This window comes from Hermetia illucens, chromosome 1 (genome assembly GCF_905115235.1).
Source record: "Hermetia illucens chromosome 1, iHerIll2.2.curated.20191125, whole genome shotgun sequence".
Lineage (NCBI taxonomy): Eukaryota > Metazoa > Arthropoda > Insecta > Diptera > Stratiomyidae > Hermetia > Hermetia illucens.
Window position 1 is genome coordinate 210,412,292 of NC_051849.1, and position 26,890 is coordinate 210,439,181.

Below are 26,890 nucleotides of genomic sequence, written 5' to 3' on the forward strand. Positions count from 1 at the left end.
TCTTAACAGATGCCTATATCCTAAAAGTAACTACCTCATTCTAGGCAGCATCCTTAACTGCTCATATTTTATGACCTTTGGTCAGGTAATTCCCGAAAAACGGCCTGAGCTTAGTCCAGGAAATCTTTATACTTTTGATGCGGAACAGCCTTAATTTGATGTGGACAAAGGACAAAGCAGCAAGAGCAGATTTAGCGTTGTTAATAAATCAGGCGACATCCAGATCGATGCTGCTGTCGACAGAATCAACAATACCTAAACATAGGAAAAGGAAGAGTGCGAGGACCCGTCAGACTAAGAACCTTGGTTTTGCTGGTGTATATATTGGGTCCGACTTTGTCTTCACTGAGTCCAGAGTTATTTAGCCAAGATCCATGACTCGATGAGACGCCAAGCATATGTCATAAGCATAGTCGAGGTGTTTGAAGGAAGATAGCATAGTCCATTGAATTCCTCCATGTCCTCCAGACAAGACAGCATGAAGATTGTCACCGATAGCAAGAGAAATAATATCGGAAATAAGATGCGACTATGGCGGACTGTGCTGGCCTGGACTTCAATCTCCTCTGAGGTTTTACCTCGATGCAGTACCTGACATTTTACGCCACCACAGGTCGTTCTGGTGATAGCTATTAGTTTCTCCGGGATGGCCCTCCTGCTTAGAACATTTGAGGTAGACTTCCTTTTTGCACCATCTAAAGTTTTCTGAAAATCGATGAAGAGCAGATGAAACAGAGATTTAAACTTCCTCACGTACCATTATTCAGAACTTGAGGTGCCGTTTAACCGGTGCATGGAACCCCATCAAAACCTGAAAAAACAATCTCAGAGAGTATCGTGCGAACTTTGGAGAAAACACAGTCGAAGGTAAAATTGAAAATGGAATAAAAAGAAAATACCGGCTCAGCACGTTGCGTGGAGCCGTAAAATTCGAAACTCCAATACTACGACCAAGTGGGAAGATCCACGACGGATTTCATCCTCAATCAATGCTTTCTCTACCGTAGATATTCAGAAGTCACGGCATTTGGGGTTCTCTAGCTTCCTCGATATCCTTAGACCATACAATTAGAGGAGAAACTTCTTTTTTTATCCGAAGGATCAAATCGAAAGAATCGGAAAAGGAGGATCTTCCATAAGTCTATTGTGTTAAAACCCAACAAACATAGGGCCCCACGTTGGGCGCCATTTGTAACAACTTATGGGTTTGGGAGATAGCTAAAAGGCTGTCAGTATCGGTCGAGATCGGCCAACAGAGCAGAGCTACCCTAAAAACCTAAAAAGTTTACGAAATTATAGGTGGAATTTTGACAAATGACATATCAGGGACTGAAGTGCTCGAAAGAACCACTCCCCCCCCCCCATAAATTCATAAAAGTCCATATTCCCATCAAATAGTACTTCTAATCTCATCAATCTTTTGAAAGTACATGCACCGAAAATACAAGATTGAAATGTCTAGAGAGCAATAATTTAAATTTGTTAATAAAGATAAGATTTCGCCATTCAGAATCAAAGTTAGACATCTGACCTTTAATATCGTATATTCACATCAAAGTCTTATAATATCTGATGACATTTCTATTTTCTTCTGTGGCATTCACCGGCGCTTTACTATCGTTTAAATGTTTTTAATTACCCTCCTAACATCATGTAGAAATGACACATCGTCATCTAACCAAACATCCTTTATCTTCTTCCCAAAGAAAACATCTTCTGGTCGATTTCATTACAAGTAATTAAACTCTTAATGGCCTGCCGTCACCATACTGGCATAAATCCCAAGAAAAAGACCTCTGCTTTCCTTCCAAAGCGGTGGTGTTTTACTGGTAACCTTGACCTTAGCTCCTATACAGGTTTTATTGCTAATAAAATCCGAAAATGGTAATAACATTCTAATCTCACGCATGTCATTTCTTTATAATTTGAATCAAGCTATTGCCATAGTTGTCCCGCGATGACAAAATGACCATGGACTGAAAGAAAGTGGTCCGGGAAATTGGCCCATGTTAAATTGGACGCCTAAGTAGATTCATTGGATACCTGACCGCGCACTGGGGGCGACCTCAATCAAAACCATCAAATTAATGAAAAGATATATCAAACAAACTGTCGTGGCCGCATTGGAGAGAATACCTTAATGACATAATTCGGAGACTCATTATGTCAGAGGCTATTTGAATTTGTTGTTGAGGCAGCTAATGCTATGTGTCGTGCCTTTTCAGAGTTAAATGTGTAGCCGAAGGCTCCCGTGAAGGATGAGGAAGATTGATTACATATATTGGGTTGATTTGGTGAAACAGGAGTAGAGAGTTGGGGGGTACAGAATTTAAGGAAGGTGTCAGTTTTATATCTATGGTTGATCTGAATTTGAAACAAGTATGCAAGTTCGATACGGTAATTTCAATTTCTAGTCTATTTACTCCTAGTATCCTTTCCAGAGTTGACAAAAAATGCACCATACTTGCACTTGAATACTTCAACAAACTCATCGCTGGAGAGCTACGATACTATTGTGGCCCTATGACCCGAAGTAGAGAATGCCAATACAGGGTTCGCTCTTGCCAGGACTATGCAAGCGCTGCACGTTATTTTTTTTAGCTAGGCAATACCTAAGGACAATGCGACACAGGTCTCCCTGGGATTGGGGGTTGGAAATGGGAATCAATCCAATTTGGCAGAGGTCTCTATTCTCTATTCAGGGTCGTAGGAGAGCCTCCCCCGCTCAAAGAGCATTGATGTAAATATATCTCAAAAACGTTGCAAATGATTTTCTTTACAAGGCTTAAACTTAAATAAAAGATATCCTTTTTTGAATAAATCTAGTTGCACTAAAAGAAACAACTGGTTCCCGAAACACTCCAAAACACGCCAAAACAGGATATAGCTTTTTTGACCCACACTGAAACCTTGAAACTATCCCAAATGTCAACGATGATCTTATTACTAATCAATTTGTTCCCAAAACAGGGGGTTGACAATAGCTGTGAGAACTTGGTCATATTTTTTGAATGCAGTGCTTCTCATTTCCGTTCATCAATTTGATATTGGTCCCACTTCGTTTTACTTAAAGGATTAACCTATATATGTACAGAGACCTTCGCACTAACATTAGTTTTCTTCATCCAGAGGGTAGCTTCCTTTTTAATTTGACTGAACAGCAAGCTCCTATCGGTATTTCTACATAGAAATGAAGCGACTGACAAATCTAATTTCTGAATAGGCCTCAAGTGGACTTCCCACAATTGTTCAAATCGTCGGTGTCGTTCAAATCGAAGCGGTGCTTGTTTAATGCAGGGATCGCAACGCATACATGTTTGATTTTAGCCACCAACTGTTATCAAGGTTGGGAGAGAGATCCGTAGGTCAGACACTTGAGCCATGAGGGATTATGTTGGGGATGAAATCCGTTATGGGAGAGAGGGCGGGCCTGTACATCAACCTTACCATTTGTTGAACAATTCCGTCTTTATTTTTGATTCTAGTTGACTCGAAAGTGGGTGTTCATTATAAATAGCATCAACTCTTGATCAAATTGTACATGCATGAGTCTGAAGAAATGTTAACTACTCTTATTTGATGTTTCCTCTAAGGACGTGACTTGTTATTCCTCAATATCGCGACAGGCCAAAATTGTGCTTAGTCAACACTTCCAACCGGGCAAGAAGAGGTTCAAAACAACGATACAGCGTAACATATTTATGGGGCAACAACACTTCACTGGAGACTAGCGTTCCGAAGGAGCTGGATCACCCCAAGCAGCTCAAGACCCTTTCTCGCAGACCATCTATGAAAAGGAAATCGAGGCTGTCATAATCAGCAAGCCTTATCGCAATAATAAGAGCGGTGCCTGGACTACAGATGTAAGTGACAAGGCGGCAATATGGGCGTGCGGAAATCAAGCCATTCAAGAAATGATGGGAGCTTCCAAAAGTGGCATTCGTCGGGGCAAAAATAGCTGGCATCTACATATATAGTTGCTTTGCTTCACCAAGCGCGATGATAACAGAATTCGGAGGAATGCTAGGTAGAAGTCGAAATCCCAAGATCGTAGCAGGCGATTTTACCAGGGACCGTATCCTGCTCGAGACTTTCGCGGAGCTAGGCTTGGTGCTTCCAAATACGAGAAATGTTTCCACTTTTCGTGGGACAGCCTCGGGCTCAATCGAGTCAATCTGACATATGTGTCTATCAAATTGGCAAGGCGAATGGCGTGGTTTGTCAGTGAGCTTTATACTCATAGCGACCACCAAGCAATTTTCCTCCAAATCGAATATGGTTCACGCGTTATATGCGATATGCGTTTCTGCGGAGCTGGAAACCGGGGCTGGTCCGTGAAAGCGTTTGAAGAGGATGCATTCATAGAGATGCTATTTGGAGGCCACAATCCCGGTGGTGCGACTTCAAAAAAGGTGGCTCTTGCTAATAGAGCTCTTAAATTTGATATTAAGACCAAACTCGACTGGTGTATCAACGTATTTGAAACATGCATGGTAGAAGGAGTTTTCCCCGATCGGTGGAAGAGGCCAAAATTAGGTTTGCTCCCGAAGCCGAATAAGCCCTCAGGACATCCATCATCATATCGCCCGATTTTCCTTATCAACACGGTAGGATAGATGCTCGAAAGGGCCAAGGGACGCGTTAGACCTTGTTTTGAAGCTGGCTCGAGACGCGATGTTATCTAGTAAATGCTATGCCGTGGTGAGCTTGGACGTCAAAAATGCTTTCATTTTCGCTAGTTGGGTGTGGATAAAAAAATCCCTGGCTAAAACGGGTGTCCCTAGTTATTTAACTAAACTCCCTTTCGGAGAGGCCACTTTGGTACGATGCAGATGAGGGATCCAAGCAGTACGCTGCCACCGCAGAAGTACCGCAGAACAGTGGTGTACAATGAGGTCCTTGCCCTTCCCGTGCCAAAGGAGACCACGATAATCGGTTTCGTTGATGATCTAGTCGGATCAGTTTGGGAGGAAGCACTAGCATGTGAGAGAAATCGGAGGAGGTTAAACATGACTTGCCGCATAGTGGCGCTAAGGGTGTTATTGCAGAAATGATCCCGATGGCCATTTTGTACGAGAAAAGGGGAACGAATTCACCTGAAAAGGATACATAATACCGAAAGGCGAGAGTCGCTGGAAAAGTGGCAGCAACAGTAGGATGAATCGCAGAGGGGTCGCTGGACACATACTTTGATTTCCCGTCCTGCCAGGACATGGTGATTATAGGAAGTATTTGCACCGATTCAGTCTGGATGATTTTCCCTTTTGTCCTGAATTTGGTTGAAAACCTGAGGACCCGGAGCATTTTATTTTCCACTGTCCATGATTTTACTCAGAGAGGAGGAATCTGGAAGACTCTTTGAAAACTAACATAAGCCTGCAGAACATCGTCGAGGAAATTCTGAAGTCGAAGGGACACTGGTGTACGATGAACTCCCCAATCAAAAGTATACAGGAGGAACTTGAAAAAGCAGAGCGTGCAAAGAGGATGCGAAGAACGGAAGGTTTGGTCGTTTTAAGCGCCGTCCTCTCCGCGGAGTAATAGATTGCGGCGATTCCGCGGAGAAGGAAGAAGAAGAAAGTGGGGGTGGTTTTAGTGGGTGAAAATCCCACACACTCCTGCAACCTGGCGCAGCAGTGCGTTTGTAAGATTTCCACCTCCTTCCATAAAAGAAAAAAATAAAAAAAGACAGACAGACATCGACAGATAGACACCGACTCGATTCTGCACGATTAATTTCGACAACTTTTTAGGTTTTTGAGATAGCTCTTCCTCTAGACCGTCTCAGGATGGTCGTTTGACTACCGCGAAATTCACTTAATTCATTGCAAGATTCCGTTGACGAAGACAGCGCATCACTGCTCGGATTTCAAAATTGGAGGACGCAATCGATGGACCGAGGTGATTGGAAGAAGGACATATTGAAAGCCAAGGCTCCAAATGCGCTGTAGTGCTTCGACGGTGACGACAGCTGTGAAATATCATGCATGATAGAGTGGTTGCCTTCGCGTGCCAGAGGAGGCAATGTTGATTGGTTTTGAAGTGAAGGCGTAAGGAGAGGAATGGCCAGAGATTCGGAGCAGTCTGTAGTTATGAGAGGTGTAGAGGGTAGAGGGCTCGAGGGAGAAAATACTGAAGAGAAGTAGGTGCAGATAAGGTCGCAGGATTGTTGTGGGGAGTTGGCAATGGAGTCAGCGAAAAAGGAAGAGATTGAGTGGGATTACGAGAATTACGAGCGTGAGACCAAAAGGGTTTTAAATTACCGCGGGCAAGGGCGGCTTCGACGCTCAATAAGTACCCTTTATGCGCTTTTCTGATCATTGACTTCACAGTAGAGTGTATAGTCTTAAAGTGAGCAAGGTCGGCGTCATTGTTAGAAGCCCGAAACTTCTTCCGCAGTGTATTTTTTCAGGCGAATGTTAATAAGAATTTTCGTTGTGAACCAAGTTGGAGAACGGACGTAGGCATGGAGGGAAAGAAGGGACATAACAGGAGAGGAGATCGGACAGGATATTGTAAAAGGTGTTTAGAGCTTGATCACACGATGAGTGGCTTAATATATGTACCCAGTTGAAAGATGCTAAAGCCAAATTCAGACCGTCAAAATTGGCTTTGCGGAAGTTGAACTTAGTAGATTTACGCTGGGTTTTAGGTTTTGAACGAGGGAGCTCCGCTTCAAATTCAACCGCGGGGTGGTGAGCATCAGATTTAACATACGGGGATGTTCAAGGAAATAAAGGGAGCTGGTGCTCTGAAAGGTTGGAAAGGAAGAGATCGAGAGTGTGGTGCAAGGAGTTTTTAGTGGCATTGAAATTCAGGACAGAGCAAGTGTTCATAAAAGTAGAAAGTGGAAGGGAAGAATGGGAGAGGTTGTTGGAAGGAATTGGAAGGCTAGGATGATTAGGCCAGTGGAATATGGGGAGGTTAAAATCTCTGCAAAGGAAGAAAAGAAGGGAAGGGAATGTGACAGTAAGGAGTTCAGAAAAACAATTCTTCATACAGAAGGGCAAGCCCAGGGGACATATACACAAGATACAATGAGCGGGAGGAAGTTGGGCGGGAAGACACGAAGAGCAACACAATCAAAAGGAAAGCCAGAGGAAAAGACGAGTTCGGCGGGGAGTGCATCTTTTGTTACAATTAAGACCCCACCTCTGGTGGACTTACGAGATGTATCCCGGTTCCTGTCACAGCGGAAAGTGGAGTACTCTTGGGGGAGCTCGGAGTTTAATATGGCATCGTCCAGCCAGGTTCTGGAGATACAGATGGCATGGTGTTGCTGAGCCAGCTCCCAGCTTGGTTCTTAAAACCCTAACGTTCCGATAAAACAGACGGATAGTAAACATGGATCCAGTTATATAGCTCGGTGAGGTAGGTGGGTTGCCCTGAAATTTACCCGCGAATTGGGACGCTTGATGAATACACCTTCAGGCCAGAAAGAAGGGTTGCCGTGGACGTCAACTTCGTGGGGATAAGTCACCTTGAAAGATGCAATCACCCGGTCGGTGTTGTTGTCTTTTGTCAGGAGATAAACAGCTGTTTAGGTGGGGACGCCACCTTTCGCTTGGGGCCACTGGTATGGGTGGATGAAGTGCTAAGAGATATGACACCGGCGGGAAGTGGAGCTTCGTTGGTGACAGGAACGATGTCAAAGAGTCGAGTAGCTGTGTTCCGATTCGTGACTCGCTGAGGAGGTTGCGGATATTGTCCTGTTGTAGGCACGATGGAGGAAGACAGGATCGGAGGCTCGGTGGATCGAAACTCGTCGCATAGGGGTCGTTGGATCAGGGGTGTAGAGCCTGTGGAAGTAACCCTGATATAGGAAGCAATTGCAGAGGAAATCAACTCAGATTGAGAGGCCTGGTGCATAGATTCCTGAGATGATGTTGAGGCTACACTGTTAAGTACAGTAGGAAGCGCCTTTTCAGAAGTCAAAGTCTTGTCTAATGACGACTTAGTAGATCGTTTCCTTAAGAGAACTGGTGGTTATATGCAGTATTTGCATCGCTTTGGATTAGCGGATGAGCGGCGTCCTCCCATAGAGAGTTATTGACAGAGTAGAGAAATGCTACTTAAACCTCAGAAGTAAGTAAGTTTACTTTGTCCTATGAAGCTTTTCTCCGGTGGTTTCAAGTCTCCCCAATCGGAAAATACCTGGATATATGTTATATACATGAGTATCACTCCCCCCAGAAGACATATCAATACTTCGATTAACCAATCTTGCGAATCACTTGCTCATCATTCATTACCAACCCCTCTCAGTTATACCACGGGACATGAGTGGGTGATATTATGTCTAACGAACGATCAACTATCAGACTAACATTCATTAGCATCAAATTAATTAATTTAATCGTTCACCTGTGCGCGTGGTTATTCGCTACCTAGTGACAAAGTGACGGGACCAAAAAAGGTTTGACAATAAAAAAACAGAAGCTGACAATTATGGAGAAGAGATAACCATATTGGAATTGTAAGATATTGAGACCATTCATTTTAGGCCTTAACCCTTGATGGATTTGGTTAGACTGGACAGGATAGAACACCTGAGCTTATAAGAGTTTATTGAGATTCAGAACGAGTAGAAAGTTTTTCATCCTGAACCGTTTAAAGTGATATACGAGGAGCAAAATATGGTCTTCGATTATGTTGGTGTTCCCAGGTGATTTCTTTATTATCCAATGCATTTTTAATTAGAAGGGAATAGTTCAGGTGGTGGAATCTGATTATTCTCTTCATTTATTCAAGCTTATCTACTAATGCCACCCTCTCTCCCTAACAACGTCAGCGCTAATTTGATGAGTATTTGGTTGGGGTAGGGTTGCTCGTATCTTCTGAATATGGAAGAATTAATATATTCAGCGTGAAAAAGATACATAGCACATGTATGGGAACTTTGCATGCCGATACTAATTATATTAGACGTGATAAGAATAGACGACAATTGAAGCAGATTAAGCCAGTGACACATTTGAGAGCGACTATCAATTTGAAAAAACACATGAGCAGAAAAATTATAGATAAAAGCCAACCATTACCTGACCATTGACCACACATTACATGCGGAAGCGACCATAATCGCATTATATCGCTTCCCCCAAACCAAAGGATTATGCTAATTTCCACGAGGGCGAGTCTCATTCGCGGAAACTCAGAGCGGTTTCAACTGATTGCAACAAAAGGGAGACGAAGGCCACAGACGGGGTATGGTCAGCAATATTCAATTCTGTTCTGTCGTCATGCAGGCTACAGATGGACGAACACCTACACATGATCCGCGAAGCATATGTTCAGAACTAATAACTCTAGCTCATGCTAGCTCAGGCTAGCTCAGGCCACAGGTACCAATCATCACCGGCTGGTCGCACCAGTCTGGTTGCTGGATGAAGGTAGCTGGGGGCGTGAGTCGCTTCACGTGCCTAATGAAGTTGCAATGATATGGCCTAAGTAATCGCATTAATCATTATTCGCACAAGCTAGCAGGGTATCATATCAAAGCATTGAATTGGATTGTGCACGGATTTGATACGTCGTCTTGAAGGCGGCCGCGGGCTGGGTTCATTGAAAACGAATCATGCCGAATGCGAAGTAGAGCGTTGAAATTTGCTAAGAAAAGTGTTGGGAGATGATGAATGGGTCTTGGGTATAAAGATTTTCTTAAGAAAAATTTTGAATTGTTCCATTAGCCTCAATTTAACACTTTTCATTATCTTCTAATGCGTTTTAATATGGGGTAAATGTGGAAGTTCTTGGGAGCTTCCAACTTCTAGATATGCCCGACTGTGCCCTGTTCTTTGATACTTTTGTGGCACCAAATTGATTTTCATCTAATTGGAGCAAAAATGACTCAGCTCTACATCATGTTTGTTATCCGAGTCCAAGTAGAACATTTTATGAAATTTGGGAAGTTGACTTCCTAAATTAGTGTCCTTACAAATGGAGGATTTTAAAATTAAAAAAAAAAAAACTAAAAACAAAAAAAAAATCAAATACATACAGAAACTTCTTTAGATACCTCTTTCGAGCAACAAGAGTATATGACTCTTTATGCCCCCCGCTTAAATACTTCATAACTCAGCAGTTTTCCACGCTTCCCCGTGCTATCCTTCGGTTCTGCGGTCTTCTCAATAATCCTTCTTTGCACCCACACAAATACACTTTTGAAAATTGCTTGAGATAAATCTCAGAACACATTACTTCATCCGAAGAAGCAGGTCCTTTTCATCACTTCACACTGCATCCTTGTGTCATCTGTATTACCCCAGACACCACCGAGCATGTAAGAGAACACAATGTACACCGTTGTCGTAGGATCGCTTCTTATGTTAGACACTCCTGCGCACTATGCACTATCAAGACACTGCCAATGAACATTCTTCCGTTGTAAACAAAACGCACATACTCGAAAGTAAACACGCACTTCCTCCAAATGTTACAAAAATCTGACCCACACCACACTCAACCACGTTCTTTACCGCTCGCTACACTACAGTAGACTAACCAGGCGATACCGTCCTCGGATTGATCCAACTCCGGAGACCAACAGCGCAAAATCTAATGGAACACATCAAACATCACATATCATACATGGCACACGCTGAAAATACCATACCCCGTACAACATGCAACAACAACACCAACTCCAACAACAACTCGATGAAAACAAAACGCATACTAACGTGTGGTATCACCTGAGAAGAGACACCTCGGAAACTCGAACCAGTTTTCCTCGTTGCTACCATGGGGTCCATTCATACGTGTACACCTATGCACACCTCATGAAGGTAAAATCTTGGATGAAGTCGAGTGTAGCAGTAATTTTGCATTGCAGTTTATGTTGCCTTGAGATGTACTTTTAATTATGATCGGGACTGTAATTGTTTCGGGGGGTGTCGTTTGGTGAAAGTGGTATGAACAAGGGTTGTTTTATGTCACCGAACAGAAGATATCGACTGGGAAAAACGGGCTGTTTTCGTTTTCTGATAAATTTTAGAATTTATAATTTTAATTATCATTTGTCACGTGTTCCAAGGATTTGTGGAAAATGCCACCCCCCCACCCCACCTGCCCCAGCCATGTTTCTAACATTCCTCCCCATCTGCTACCTCGTCATAAGTGGAAATCTTCCAACTACTGAAGATGCAGTTCTAAAATTTTAGGTAGAAGTATAAACTGTTAAGGTGATGTGAACATTTTGTTTTCTGAATGGAGGGAGGAAGGATTTTCGTAAGCGTAAGGGGTGGAAAAATTTTTGTCGTAAAATATAGTCGAGTGGGATATCAAACGAACGGGTCTGATTAGTCGATTTCCTAGATGGCCTTATTTTCGGTCTTGGTGGAAGAGGAGGTAATATACACTAAAATAATATTAACTCTACTTTGTACTTTGAGCATGTAGAAATGTCCTTTGACATATGCGAATGAAATTTCACTACGCCCGAGGTCCGCCATGAGCCTCATGTGCGTGCTCGCAAGAAAAAAAAGAAAAAGGAACCGTTTTCTAGAAAGTTCAATTTATTGTAAATATCTGTGTTTGTGTGTGATTTTTGCACATTGCGAAGCTCGGGCTAAAAGAATGTAAGCCGGGCGTACCCTCAGGACGAAGAAGAAATGCTCGAGCTAGATGACGGCAACATTTGCTTGTGTACGCGACGTGAAACTCACTGCACATCTGTTTTCGAGTGTGCGCGGTTCGGCAGGGATACCAAAGCCACTCCCCCCTCTCGAATTTGCCTGATCTGAAGGCAACTCAAGAACAGTATCATCTGGTTGGACATCTCTAATGTTCGGCTCTTGCCTCCTCCTGCTGCTGTGGAAGGGTTTCGGCAGCGACATAACCTGCTACTGCAACCTTGTTGACACGGTGGCTGGTCTGGCGTCGATGTCGGTGATAGACCAACTATAATCTAGCCTCCGAATCACCTTATGTAGTCCTACATATGGAGGAGCTACTGGGGGTTTGACAGCTGCATTTTGATGCAGGAAGATCTTCAATTTAATCTGGTCTGCTGTAGGTCTTGGTTGTAGAGCCCGAAAGTGGCTTCGTAGATGGTCTAGAAAAGAAGCGGGTGAAGTCGGTAAGTCCTCCGAATCGAAAAATCCTCCTGCCACTCTCATGCAGGTTCCCGGCAAGAGTTCCGATGGAGAAGCTTTGATGTCCTCTTTGTATGCAGTTCTGAATCCTAATAGGACGGTTGGCAGAATCTCGGTCCAGGGCGCGCGATGGTCACACATAAGTGCTGCTTGTAGAGTGCGGTGCCGGCGCTCAATCATGCCGCTCCTTTGAGAATGGTAAGGGGTTTTGCGAAATCGTCCAGTGCCCATCAGCTTTGCCACAGATGCAAAAAGTGTCCCCTCAAACTGCTGGGCCTTGGTCGGTTGTAATGGTGAGTGGCGTCCCGAAAAACGCGATCCGGACTAAAATGCTACTGCAGCTGTGTCCGTTGCCATCGTAAATCCATCAATTATCGTTAGACAGCACCTACACTCATTTACTAGCGGCATCGTGATGAGGTCTAAGTAGACGTGGTTCAAATGTGCCCCCGGAACTTCGATGCTGTTAGGCTGATTACGCGTGTGTCTGTGTATCTTGGCTCCTTGGCATGGGATGTATTCGCTTGCCCAGCGTAGCGTATCTTTTCTGCTACCAGGCCATTTGAATTTTTCTTTTAACTGCCGGCATGTTTCTCCGTCGCCTGGGTGCAATCGTCCATGGACGACTTCAAAACCTACTCTCCGCAGTGATGGTGGTATTTAAGGACGAACTTCCCCAGAAGAGACGTCGCAGAGGACTCGAACTCCTTCAGTCTGCAAAGGCTGGATATTGAGCAATGTAGCGTCAAGTCTGCCTCGGACCCTGCTTGAGCTTCGCTGATAGTATTCGATAAGTCTGGTTGCCGCAGTAATCGTGCAGAACACGCAAGAGAGCAACGGCATTTTCTTCACCTAGAATGTGAACGATATTGGTGTTGAACTGACCTATATAACCAAACTGCTGCATCTGCCTTGGAGAAGCTTTACCAGAACCTTGTTGGCACGCCTTGACTAGGGACTTGTGGTCAGTACGTATCACGAAATGTCTACCTTCGACGATGTAGGCCAAGTGCTTGAGGGTCACGAAAATTTGCCAAAAGCTCACGGTCGTATGGGCTATACTTCTGCTCTGTAGGCGACAGCTTCCTCGAAAAAAAAAACCAACTGGATGGCACTTTCCACCTGCTAACTGCTCCAATAAACCGCCGATCGCCGTTGAAGATGCATCAGCAGAGATAATGATATTTGCGTCTGGATGGAGAAAACTCGACGTTGTGGCGTTTGCGAGAACTTTTTTCGATGTTTCAACAGCTTCTATGAGGTGCAGAGTCCAGCCGATCTGCCTTTTATCTCGCTTCTTTGCATTTTGAAGCTCGTCGTTAAGCAGAGCTTGTGTTTGAACTGCGTGTGCGATGTATGCTTTGAAATGATCGACAGCTCCGAGGTAGCATTTGAGGTCCCACAGAGTTTCCGGTCTGGGGTAGGATAGGATGGCTTCAGCTTTCCCCTGCGGAGCCCCCAAGCGGCGTACTCACAGCCGTCATTAGGATATCTTCTTCTGCAGCTGGGATTTGAAAGTATGTTCTTTTCAGACCAATCGTAGGGAAGACCGTTTTTCCAATCCAGTTGCAAAAGTTCTTCATAGATGCGGGGAATTGGATATCTTGCCGGCACTGTCTGCGCGTCGAGATTTCGGAAGGAGGGAACTTTCCAGACTTCGACAAGGCCATGTGCAGGGTACTGGCTACTTGAAGATCTGACGACGCCTAGCTCCTGCAACTATTTGAACTCCGCTTTAGCAGCCTTAGCACCTAGCTTTCTTCAGACCTCGTTTACTAGTCTGAAGAAGACAGGTGATCACTATGTGGTGCTTTACTATGGCTATTGACCCTGTGAAGAGATCTTCGATGCCGACAAAACGCTTATACTACTCCGCGACGAGGGCTTTAATTTTCTTCTGATGTCCTTGTTTGCATCTGCGACAATGCTGAAATTGAAGGGACGACAGCTTGTTTGATTTCCCCAGCTATGGAGCAGGGACTAGTTTTATCGATAAGGCGTCGTCTTTTAAAGTCAGGGAGAAGACCGTAGTGTTAGCGCCTGAAACCTGCACTTTCACATCTGCGAGGACAAACGACCATGGGAATGAGCGAATGTAAGGATGAGTGGTCCGTTTGCGGCTGCAAGTTTACGATCCATATGGAGTTCTTTGTCGATGTGCGCCTTATGCGGTAGGATCGATACGATGGAACCACTGTTGACCAAGAAGCGTACGCCAGAAGATCGATCGTAGATGTGAAGTCGGTTTTCTCTTCAAAGCTTGTTTAGCGATGTTTGACGGCGAGGCTATTGCTTGGTGCCTGGCTATTTTATTATGCCATAGGTAGATCGGATGTTTCTGAGTTTCACAGCTATTCCGAGAGGGACGAAAAAGAGTAGAAGACGATGATCGCTTCATTGCCTTACGGCCAGCAAGACGGACGAAAATGTGTTACAAACGGAAAATGTACCAAACAGTGATGGTATTATCAGAGGATTAGAATGATTGCTAATGACTTGAGCATCTCGCAAACACAAGTTTTCGAGATCGTGACAGAAAACTGGTTGTTTTTGTTGATCTTTGTTTGTCCCCTGGGACCTGCCAGGCTAACCAAATGCATAAACAGGACTAATGACAGATACTTAGTCTATGTTGCGCGAAATGCCCTATCATTCTTGGCCAAAAAAGGCAAAACCACATATTTATTAACGTAGCATGCTGGTCTCAAGCCCAGATAAAGGAGGAGGGTTAGATCCAACGTACTTTTTACTATCTTCAGTAATACAAAAATGAAATGCCAAGATCTGGGAAAGAGATAAATAAAGTATAGTTGGAGTTATTCCACTATACTAAATCCTGTCTGACCTCTTGGTGACAGATCCCGCGACAGGCCGACCAAGAAAATGCATACAATGTTCGTTAGAAACAAGATGATCCGATTGAGTAACAAAACTTGGAAAAAAGCTAGGGCATCCACCTCAGTCGACGCGGCGGGACGGCCCACGGTCCTGTCGAGAAATATGCAAGGGTTCTTGACGCATTGACGGCGCCAGGACATAAGTAAGTTAGTCTGAGCATAACAACTACGTGTCTGCATGTTAAATGTTGGCACTCTAACTGGAAAGATCGAGGAACTCGCAAGAGCCTCTCAGAAAAGGCACATTGATATCTACACTCTGCAAGAAACCCGATGGTCTGGTGTCAAAAGATGTAACATTGAACGCAAACGCGGTAAGAATGGCTGTAAATTTCTCCATTTTGGTAGCTTACACATTCAACACGGTGTTGGCATTGCCATCTCAGGTTTCCGTGATACCATTAAAGAAGTCGAACGATTTGATGACCGATTGATGAAACTCATCAACATATCAACTGATCGCACTATTCACTTCTGCACCGCGCACGCATGATGCCGAGAAAGATGCCTTCTGACATGAATGCCTTCCCAACGCAAACACCTGCAACGTGCTTGCTGATAACTTATATCATCATTGTCGGCCACCTTAATGATCATGTGGGTGAAGAGGCAGATGGTAACAGGTACCACGGGGGAAAAAGGTTTGGAGAGCGCAATGAGGATGGCGACAGTATATCTGATTTTGCGGGTACCCATGAGCTTGAACTTATGAATACATGGTTCATCAAATAATAGTCACATTTTCCGAAATCTGGACCGGCTCCACTTTCGATCAAGCTATCGCCCATGGCAGTCCGACGATTTTGCATTTTTTCCCCAATTTCTCGAGCCGGGGGTTTTGCAATTTGCAAATTTGTTGGGATTTCGGCCAGCCTTTCTGGCTCCGGATATTTCGAATGATCTCTTGTCTCCAACATCGTAGCGTGAAAATTCTTGAATTTCCAAAATCTGGACCGCCTCCCCTTTCAATCAAGCTGTTGCTCACGGGAATCCGACGATTTTGCGTTTTCCGCCGATTTGTCGATCCGGGGGCCGTGGAAATTTTCAATTTTTTGGATTTTCGGCCAGCCTTTCTGGCGCCGGATATTTCGCAATATCTCGCGTTTTCGACATCGTAGCGTGAAAATTCTTGAATTTCCGAAATCTGGACCGCTTCCCCTTTTGATCAAGCTCCCACGGGAATCCGACAATTTTGCATTTTTGGCCAACTTGTCGACCCGGGGGTCGTGGAAATTTTCAATTTTTTGGGATTTCGGCCAACCGTTCTGGCTTCGGATATTTCGCAATATCTCGTGTCCACGACATGGTAGCGTGAAAATTCTTGAAATTCCGAAATCTGGACCGCCTCCCCTTTCGATGAAGCTATCTCCCACGGGAATCCGACGATTTTCATTTTATAGTGGCCGTAGTATTCTCATAAGACGCCGACATTTTACCATCACTGATTGCAAAGCCGACTACCGCAGAGATGGGGGGCTGAGGGAGGCAAAATATACATAGGATATGATAAAGGGGCATACTTTAGGCAGAATGGCTCGTATGGTGATAGAATCGTAGGTGGAGGAGAAGGAGTAGGAAAAGAGGATTTCGGTACAGAGAGGGGACTTAACAACATCTCCACCGATTGTCTTACCAAGCGCAGCGCAGTTTGTGTCACAGCGGAAGAGAGTAACCTTCGAGAAGCTCGGAATAAAAAATGTCATTCAACCAGAAATGATAGAAAATGAAGCTGAGACAGCAACTTTCAAGAAGCTGGGTTCCCTGATAAGGCCTGATGACGACCCCCTGTTGCCAAAAGGAAGATTGGAGGATAGCATCGAAGTCGTGGGGATACGTCAGTTTGAAGGAAGCTATCACTCGATCAGGAGAGCCATCCTTTGTCAGCTTCACACTTGAGAGAGGTGACAAAGTTGAGTTGGCTTAGCTTCTGACACGAACAGTTGTTTCGGCGGCGAGGCAACTTTCAGCTGGGAGCCGCACGTGCGACATAAGATTGAAAAACCTGCGATTCAATGGTGGCAGGCGTCGATGATGCGCAGGAGAAAGCGTGCGATGGTGTTAATGCAGCGGCAGTTTTCTCGACTATTACTTTGACCAGTCTGTTAGTGCGGGTAAACAAGTCTCAGTGTCCTTATACATAATGATACACCCATCGGTATCTTCCTCAGAGAACTTTCTTGGGGACAATTTGTCGGTCCAATGCTCCCATTGCGAACCAATTTGGCAGGGCTTTTTTAAGTTAACTTCTATAACGCCCTTCAGCTCCCTTCCAATCACTTGCTAGACATTTGAACGACTTGCCTTCAAGAAAAATTTTCCGAATTGACTGCCCAGCAGAAGAGCATAATTGCGCTTAGAGCCAATTAACTTCAACCCCAATTTCTCAGATAAATATGTGCCGCTTGATTGTGTGACAATTTTCTTGGTATTTACATTCCACTTAGAGCTGAAATTTCTGGGATCTCTTCATCCAAGATGTGACTCGGTATTAACCGCCACTGGCAACTCGCTGATTGACGTACAGTAAATTGGGGGTACGATTCAGACTTCTGGTAATTCAGAGTGCCGATCACCGCAGATGCCTAAAAGATATTCTCGCAAATTTGGACAAAACTTCGACTATACGGAGCTGTTCCGTTGTTTTACGTTTTATCATCCTCCCTTGTCCTAGTGTCAGCCTATGATATTTTTGCATTACGGGAAGGAAGCTACCCGGGATACGTTTGACGAGTAGAATGGATCGTCCAACATGACAATTGAATTATGGACTTTGGAAAGGCTTTGAGATAGTTGGTTTTACGTCCAAAAATTGACCTCGGGCAAGCTTCTGTTCCGAGCTGAACTCTCACTCTCAAATGACGAGTGCTAGCTGCGAAGCGCCCTTAATAGTTTGAGGAAAGATCTTCATTTAGTCTTTCTGACCATGTTTGGAACACGCTAATAATCACGGCTCGATTATTGTTCACATTTTGCATGGTTTAAGTAACCTCAACTGCCTTAGCGATCAACGATGATCAAGTATAGCCTCAGATCAAATTGTGACTTATCATTGCTTCCCAGACTAAGGCAGATGGAGGGTGTTAGCTGCGGGCTTTTATCCTCATATCGAAGATAATGAGTGCCGCGTTCGTGTTCGCTTCATGACATGCAAAATAGTCAGTAGTCAATCACACTTACCAGGGCAGTGCTCTGCAAGCTCAAGTTCCACCCAGCGCTATCATTGGACTTGATGAATGAAAACATGCAATCGGCAATCTTTTACGGGACGTCCCAGGCACGTTATATCCGATTTCCAATTCATTTTTTGCTGGCTACAGAAGCACCCTACGCAGGTGGTAACTATCTTCCACTCGTCAATCAAACCATTTACCAATACCAGGCTGGTTTTCAATTAGCGCAGAAGTAACAGATTTCGGCGAACCCTGGCATTTTAGCTGAACAAGGAGCAACGTAAAACTTTACTCATTCGACGTACGTATCAAAATCTGCCAGAAGTCTACTCCTATTACTCCTTTACAGGACTTCTAAGAGGATAAATGTGTTCCTTAGTCGGCCAATTGCTTCTTCAACCGACAGACAAATGGGAGATATCGTCCTTATCAAGGAGGACAATTCTGCTTATAGACCCCAGCAGTGTAATTGTTCTATTGCCTTGACTTAGCCTTAGTTTTTTTTAGCTCAACGATTACAATGTGACCTGCCATCCACCTACTAATTATCGAGGATATCTTAATATAATTTAGTCCTAGATCCTAGGACTAGGTTATTGACTCAAGTAGAGGTGGATGTTATCCTGGTCTGATCAAAGGCGCTGAAGAAATCGACACCAGTCATCAATAATATATATTTTCAACCGAAGGATATTAGGTAAAGCAACGGAAAATCTAAGGCTATAAATCGTATATTCTAACTCACTTTTTATCCTTTACTGCTCCTTGTTGCACCCATATTTTCATACTGTCTTAAAACTATCAATACCCTTATTTGTTCACCCCAACCCTTATACCAAACACACCCAACATCACACACACAAATTAAAAGCAAATCACCACTAATGCATTTTCATCCTTTTCACAGTAATACGATCCTTCTCTCATTTTTCCCTTTGACTAGTGTAAATTTAAAGGACGCGCGTTATGAGATGACGAGAAGGCATTCATTTCTAATTTACCTGGAACCTGATTTTTTCCTTTGAGTTCCTCCTTTCCAATTGTGCTCACGTGTCTGTGTTTTCAACTAGGCTCCGTCATTAAACGGAGAAGAAAGAAGTAAACCGAAGAAAGTCCTCAGGATGGTGCTAGACGATGGAGGGTAAGGTGGAATATGGAAAAAGCACTTGTTTCCTGAGTTATTTACCCTTTAGGAGTGCCTCTTCGTGAAAGGAGTTCATCTGAGTGTAGCGTCACGAATGCATACTGAGATCGGTTCTGATTATTATTTTCCGTTTGCGCAACAATTTTCCTTTTTTAATGTGTTTGTATTTATGCATACTCAGGTGCGTGTGTGCTTACTTCAGGAAATTCGATTGTTTTTCAAGGATCACAGGAATTTTGTAACTTTTTGACCTTTTGATTGGTGTGCATTTCAGGACTACCACCATAGCTTGTATTTTCTTTAATGAAAAACTTTGATTCTGATTGTGAAATCGAGAAAATGATGTCGGCCAAGTGACCGTCGTCAGAGCTGATGACCATCCGGCCATTTTTCATCACCCTTGCCAAAACCTCGGGCGACAGGTTCTCGCATTTCTGGCGAATATTCTCCTTGAGTACCTCAAGAGTCTGAGGTTTGTTGACGTAAATCCGTGATTTCAAAAAATCCCATAAAAAGAAGTCGGGAACGGTTACATCGGGGGATCTGGCCTTCCAGAGCTAATCGCGAAAACGAGAGATTAACCGATTCGGAAAAGCTTCCTTCAGAATATCGGTTATTGCAGGAGCACTGTGCGCCGTTGCACTGTCCTGTTGGAATCGCATGTTTTCCAGCCCCAATTCATCCAATTGATGAAGGAAAAATTCGGTAATCACGGCTCTGTAGCGCGCGCCGTTATAGTCGTCGTTTGCCCCGCGGAATCCTCAAAGAAAAATGTCCCGATGACTCCTCCAGGTGTCCAACTTGAAGCAGCTTAGTGCATTCTTGGGTATGTTAGATTTTTAGAGAAGGTTCATACCCAGAGCAGCAGCAGTACAGGCACCACTAAACGGGCTTCACGCAGTCGCTCAGTAGAAGAGTGAGTCTACTCAAGATGAAAGGTGGTACTATTCAACTTGAGATATGCTTTAACATCACTCGCAATGTCTGCATTCTATAATCGTGTTTCCCAGTAAGATGATGAATAATTAATACTCAACGCAGGCCCTGGAACACGGGGGTTGTTAGTGACTCGGGTTGGATGCCTGCAAAATTGTTTTCTGTTATTTAACCTTTCGGAGGAGGCCACGGTGGTGGGTTACCCCGACGATACACTAATTGTGGTGGCAAAGCATCTCGAGGATATTGAGTTGAGTACTCAAGCGAAGAAATCAGTATTGGTAGGGCTTGGTTAGATAGCGCTGGACTGGCACTCGCGGAGGGAAAGACGGAAGCGGTCCTCATCACTAAGTGCCGCAAGAGAAATTACGCCTGCATTAAAATTAGGACCCGTATCATTACTTCCAAGCCGGCCATCAAATACTTGGGGGTGATGATAGACAGGAAACTTAATTTTAAGCAAGACCGACAGCATACTTGAGGTGTGCCTAGCTCTGCCAAGGTGGCAGTTGTGGCGTGTAACAGGAGCCAGCTTCTTTGGGACCCTGGTCGCGTAGTATGCATTGAACTGGTATTAGCAAACCGCGTTGCCCCGAGCGAGCGCTGATCCATCTGTGAGTTCCGGGATCACCTAATCGTAGATTAGGCCTTAGGGACCTGGGATAGGTGCTTTGTCCCCGAGGGTATACCCGTTCCTGACTACTGCGGCCCGCTCCCGTGAAATGAAGAGTAAGCTGGCTGCGTTTATACGCAGCATGAAAATACGCCGCTTATCCCAGTGAATAACGAAGTACGCAACAAGGGCTGAAATACCCGACGAGACATCGCAACGCGCAGACAGAGAGAAGGACTCGCAAAGTGATGCGGCACCTGCAACAGTGACAGGAACCCAGACCTTACCACGCAGTGCTATAGTTGCGGAAAGACGCACAGTGGAAACTGTCGTAACTAACCAAATGGTTTCAAATATAAGTCAGCCAGTCAGGCCATAAAGCGAACACCTGCAATGAAAAGGAAAGCTGCTTCCTATGCAGGGACTGTGGTGCGTCTGATGAGAACGTTGCGCGCACCGCGTGCTCGGGGCGGTGTCCAGTTTTCAGAGCAGAATTGGAAAGAACTAGGACGCAGTCAACATGATTCACATCTTACAAATCAATATGCACCGGAGGGCAACCGCTCACGAGTTACTAACGCAGTCCGCTGCGGAGACCAAACCTGATTTAATACTCATCAGTGAGCAGTACCAAAACAAGGACCCAGTTTCATGGCACTTGACATATTAGGTACTGCTGCCATCTGAGTTCGGGACGACACCCTCCTTAGGATTCTTAGCCATGGCCGAGGAGATGAGTTTGTCTAGATTCGGTGTTCAGGGATAACGTTTTTTAGTGTCCATTTTACGCCGAATGAGACGATGCCGGAGTTTCGACGCAGGCTTGATGCTTTCGAGGGCGCTATCTTAGGCACAGATGAGCGGATTCTGGTCGGGGGTGACTTCAATGCTAGGGCACTTGAATGGGGCATGTCTCACACAGACTTCAGAAGGAAACGAATTCTGGAAATGGCGGCAAGGACAGTGCTGGTAGTTCTAAACACCGGGTCCACCCCAACGTTCCTGTACCCAGGCTGTGAGGGAAGCATTCCAGCCGTAATCTTCGCATCGAAAGCACTGGTGTCGCTGGTAGAGGGGTGGCGAGTTCCAGAAGACTTCTCGACAAGCGACCATCAATACATTGCCTTCGAAGTGGTGGACACAAACTCTCGATGTGCGGCGCCCCGGCGCTCTTTCTGTGCATGGAACGTCACGAAAGTGAACACCGGGAGATTTGTCAAAACTCTTGGAACAGGTGAAGCCGCGTTGGAGGTTATTCCTGGGGGCAGTGCCGCTGCAGCCGACACTGTCGTAAGTTTAGTTATGAACCTGATAACGACGGCTGCGGAGCCTCCATGTCCAAGAGGGCATCGATACGTGACAAACTTTCTATTTATTGGTGGACGGTGGAAATCGCAGAGCTCCGGAAGGAGTTTCACAGGCTCCGACGCTTAACACAACGTCTAAGTGACCGCGAGGAAGCATTTACCATAATGACGGAATACAGATCGGTCGAAAGGAGACTTCGCAGCGCAATAAACAAGAGTAAAGCACGCTGCTGGCAGGATCTGGTCGACGAGGTGAATGGGGACCCGTGGGGACTCGGCTACAAACTGGTAACCCGAAAAATCGGGGCCCTGAAGAAACCCTGCTCACTTAAGGCCGACCAAATGGACCGGATTGCAAGGGCACTATTCCCTGCGCACCCTGTATGGAATTATGACGTCGGCGCAGAGAGCCCAGAGGACTGTTCACTTTTCTCAAAAAAGAGTTGGAACAAGCAGTCCTCTCTATGAAACGCAAGAAGGCGCCAGGACCCGATGGTATTCCAGCAGAGGTATACAAACCGGTATTCCAACATCGGTGCATTCAACGCTTGCCTGAAAGAGGGCATTTTCCCTGCTCGTTGGAAGGTGACGAAACTTGCGTTGATCCACAAAAGGAAAGGCGACTTCGAGTTGCTGTCTTCATACCGCCCACTTTGTAAGCTTGACACTGCTGGAAAAGTGCTCAAAAACCTCATCAGAAGTAGATTTGCTGGAGTGATATGGAGATTTATCTCCCCCGTAGTTTAGTTTTAGAGCAGCCAGATCCATAGTTGATGTTGTCATGCAAGTCGTGGATGTCGTTCGACGAGCGGAGGCACATAGCCGCTGAACTTGACGGGTGGTACTTCTCGTAACGCTTGACGTCAGAAACGCCTTCAATTCCGTAAGATGGAGAGACATTCTAGGCACCCTAGGCAATACTTTCCACGTGCCAAACTATCTCTTATGGATATTGAGGGACTATCTGAGAAACCCTTCTCTCCTCTATGAAACACTAGAGGGTCAGAAGCGGATGGAGGTCACGTCAGGGACCTCTGAAACAGTCTCTATGATAGTCTACTTAAACTCGACATGCCAGAAGAGTCGCGCCTGGTCGGTTATGCAGATGATGTCGCGGAGCTTGGTGCTGGATGCACTGTCGAACAGGCGCAAAGCAGACTCGGCATATTGATGCAACGAGTAAACGGTTTCAACCTTGCACTGGAAAAAAACCGAAGTGGCCATCCTGACTAAAAAGAGAATTCTGATCCTGCGTTCCATATCGTTCGGCGAGTCGATTATCGAGTCAAAACCAGTGGTAAAGTACCTCGGGCTGACTCTTGACTCAAAGATGACCTGTTTTGAGCAAATCAAAGCAGCTGGAGTTTCAGCGTTAAGTAGGCTAATGGCAAACACTGTCCGGCTCTACGGCGCAGAGGTATGGACTAACGATCTTGGCAAGGAGGTATATCGTAAACATCGCGCGCAAGTACAGAGAAGGGGAGCTTTGTTTGCGGGTGGCGTCTGCGTAACGCACTGTCTCTCAACCCGCGGTGATGGTGATCGCGGGAGTGATCTCCGTTGCCCTTCTTACTAAGGAGCATCAAGCCATATGCAAGCGCAAGGGAGATGAGCCGTGAAGAACGACAAGGCACCCTAGACGAGTGACAGCTCTCTTAGCAAAATGAAACTAGAAGCAGATGGACTGCGCAGTTCATCGGCAACTTAGGTCCGTGGCTGAATCGGAAGCATAGTGAGGCTGACTATTTCCTAAACCAGTTCTTAAGTGGCCATGGAGGTTTTCAGTCCTACCTACACAAGATTGGAAAGGCGCGATCTCTGGATTGTGTGTTTTGCAATGGAGTTGTGGACGACGCCGATCACCCTCTTTTTTCTTGTGGAAGGTGGGATGGGGTTCGTTAGCAGCTCCATTTAAACGCAGGAGATCTCTCTCCAGACAACATTGTCGAAGAGATGGTGAGGAGTGCTGGCAGGTGGAGCCGCGTTGTCCATTACGTCCGGGTCCTTCTCGTTGCTAAGAAGATAGAGCTCGACTGGTCGAGGAGCTGGAACTGACAGTTCCCTTCCTCCCCTCTCCTCCCGTTGGTGAAAATGAATTCCCTGATTTGAATGCTCCGCAAGGCGGAACAGTTCGGAAACTAACCCGAAGTAACGCGACAAAAGGTTCTAGGCTAGCTCTTTGATGATGGGGAGGTGTTTAGTTGGTACTCAAACGACGTACCGAACCGGGAGTCCAACACTCTGTGCATAAATGCATTCACGTACCCTACCCTATCAATTCCATGATCGCTGTAATCCAGAAGAAAGGAGACCTAGCTAAATGGGGCTAATTCCGCCCCGTGATGTAATACCTAAAGGGGTTTCCGCGGGAAACGAGGGAGTCGGGGGTGGTTTTAGTGGGTAAAAATGATTGCCCAGAAGCCTTACCAGAGGTTATTTGGTACCATGGGAACCGACATGACCCTTTGAGTGCATATGTTCCAGGGAAATTCCTGGCGATGTATTCCTCGCGCTGTTACTTGACATTGGCATACTCGTGAGAATATCATGGTAGTGTGGTTGTACTCATATCGCGGGCAGAACTCCTTGTGGGCTCATCCTCTCAACAACTTTAGTTTGCGTATTTATTGGACAGTTCATGTAGGTTTTCACGTAATTCCTTTCTTCGCAAGTGATAGACCTGCGGTAGCCGGATAAGCACAGCGACGAATACAAATTTCTATTCAACTCAGAGCACGAGACGAAAAGGCTGATGCGGGCCATCACTCTCTGGCTTTTGTTTAATATCAAGGGGTAGTAAAACGATATATCACTAACCTTAGCTAAATTAGCATTTGATAAATCAACCGAGAAATCTACTTTGTTGCAACATAAGACGAACAAGCAATGAAACGAACTTTATGTCTTCAACCTAATGAATCAAACTCCTGAACAAATTCCGGAAGACTCCGGTGAAATCAGCAAAGTAATTTGGCCCCGTAAAAAAAGCAAAATGAGCATATCTACAACCATTAACCAGCGTTTCTGATAAGCTCCCAGAAAGTAACGAACGTCAATATCTCAAAATGAAATTGCCTCTAATTTAATTTGTTTTCTTCATCTGTACTAACCCAAGTTTTTATCGGATTTTCTTCGGAAACTTTTAATTTAAAAATCCACTCGGTTGCTGGAGTATCTAACGATACGATATAAACTGGATCACGCCAAGTGAAATGTTTGCAGAAAATCAAACTAAGTGTTCTATTCCGCCCCTTCGCCCGGCAATACTCGCCTTCATTCGTCGTCTCTCCGGTGGGTCCTGCTTTGTGTTCGAATCCACATCGTGAAACCTTATGCAACATTGACGATACTCCTTCTCCTTATTAAGTTTTCATGATGTTCGGAGTTGTTCCTTCGAAGAGAGCGAGTATTTCTTGGAAACTTTTAGAAGAAGATTCTACGGATAAGACATGAAAACATAAGCCATAGACATGGGCAAACCCCGTATTGGCGCCGTTGGATAGTAAAACGAGAGAAGTACTGTCTGTGGGTGCAGGAAAACCTTCATAGATTCTCGTCGTCATCGTCAGGACAGACAGAAACGTATCAGATAGAGGATGTGCATATATCTTGGAAACAAGCTCCGTTTTTGCGGTGGCTTATCACCTTGCTGTTGTCAGGTTTCGTACCGAAGCTTAGTTCCTCTTATTTTGTCTCCGCAAGTTCCTGTGAAAATGCTAGGGAAAATTATAGTGCAACCTGCACAGAGTGTCATGGGAATAGTTCGACAAAAGTACAATACTAGTTTCTCAATCTGAGGGGTTAATCTATTTTCTAAGGATTCCGGATGAAACCTATTGTCAAACGGGAAGGTTTTCAAAACATCTATTGAATAGGAAAGACTCAGCCCCAGGACTCGTTTGAGTGTCAGGTATGATTCTGCTTGAGAAATTTCAGTCCACGTTAAATCTGAAGTTGATGCAAGGACCAAAACTTTAGATTCTCTTCTGAGAAACTGAAATCCTTGCAACAAAGACCCCCCCCCATTTTCGAGCTTACGTATTGAATAAACCAAACATTTCCAAGCGCCACTGTACTTCTCATTAAGATGTCCTTGCTCCACTGCTAAACATGCAAAAGGAAGTCATCATGCTATTTGTTTCCTCAAAGTCTGTACTACGTTTTCCTGTACAAGATAAAGGACAACATCGGTAAAGACGAAACTAACAATTGCCAGAATAGGGCGTTCGCTAAGGATATCCTGAAGTCAGAAAGGATGGACGCGTTAGTGAATTGTGAATTATGAACAGGGGAACACTTTTAGTGAGTTTTGAGTTTCATTTTGGTGGCTTTTCAGTAAGTTTCCCAAGTTTTATCGTGGCGAATGGAGATATATGCACGTTGTCTATCTGCGTGACCCAATTTGTGAAATTGATGTGTTGCTAGGAAATATGACAAACGATTATGGTTGGAAAAGTATCCTTGGAAGAGAAGGATTCTTGGGGGAGTGTTGAATACGATACTTATGTTATATAATGGAATGCGATGGGAATTATTGCCAGTGAACATTTTCTTACCAAATTTAAAAGGAGAAAATTGTATGACATGGATTATGTGAGTCCTTTTATATTTTTAGCAAAATTTGACAACCAGAGTTAGGATACTTTTCGCTGAAGTTAAAATAATAATAATAACAAAACTTCGCCGTAGTCGTTCCCAAGCCCAGTTGAGAGAGGAGGAGGGATGGAC

General features: G+C 44.8%; 1 protein-coding gene across 4 annotated transcripts in view; it reads right to left on the minus strand.

The window, feature by feature from the left end:
• The window catches only part of LOC119652409 (rap1 GTPase-activating protein 1), a 677,182-nt gene that overhangs the window by 387,536 nt on the left and 262,756 nt on the right, over positions 1 to 26,890 (minus strand). The window contains exon 1 of one of the 4 annotated variants that reach the window (XM_038056550.1): positions 10,019 to 10,484. The exons of 2 other annotated variants lie outside the window; for them this stretch is intronic. In XM_038056550.1, the coding sequence (XP_037912478.1) occupies positions 10,019 to 10,074 (56 nt within the window). In that variant the 5' untranslated portion in view covers positions 10,075 to 10,484. Of the gene's footprint in view, positions 1 to 10,000; positions 10,485 to 26,890 lie in introns of those variants that run through there. One more of the 4 variants, XM_038056543.1, reaches the window with a different exon arrangement.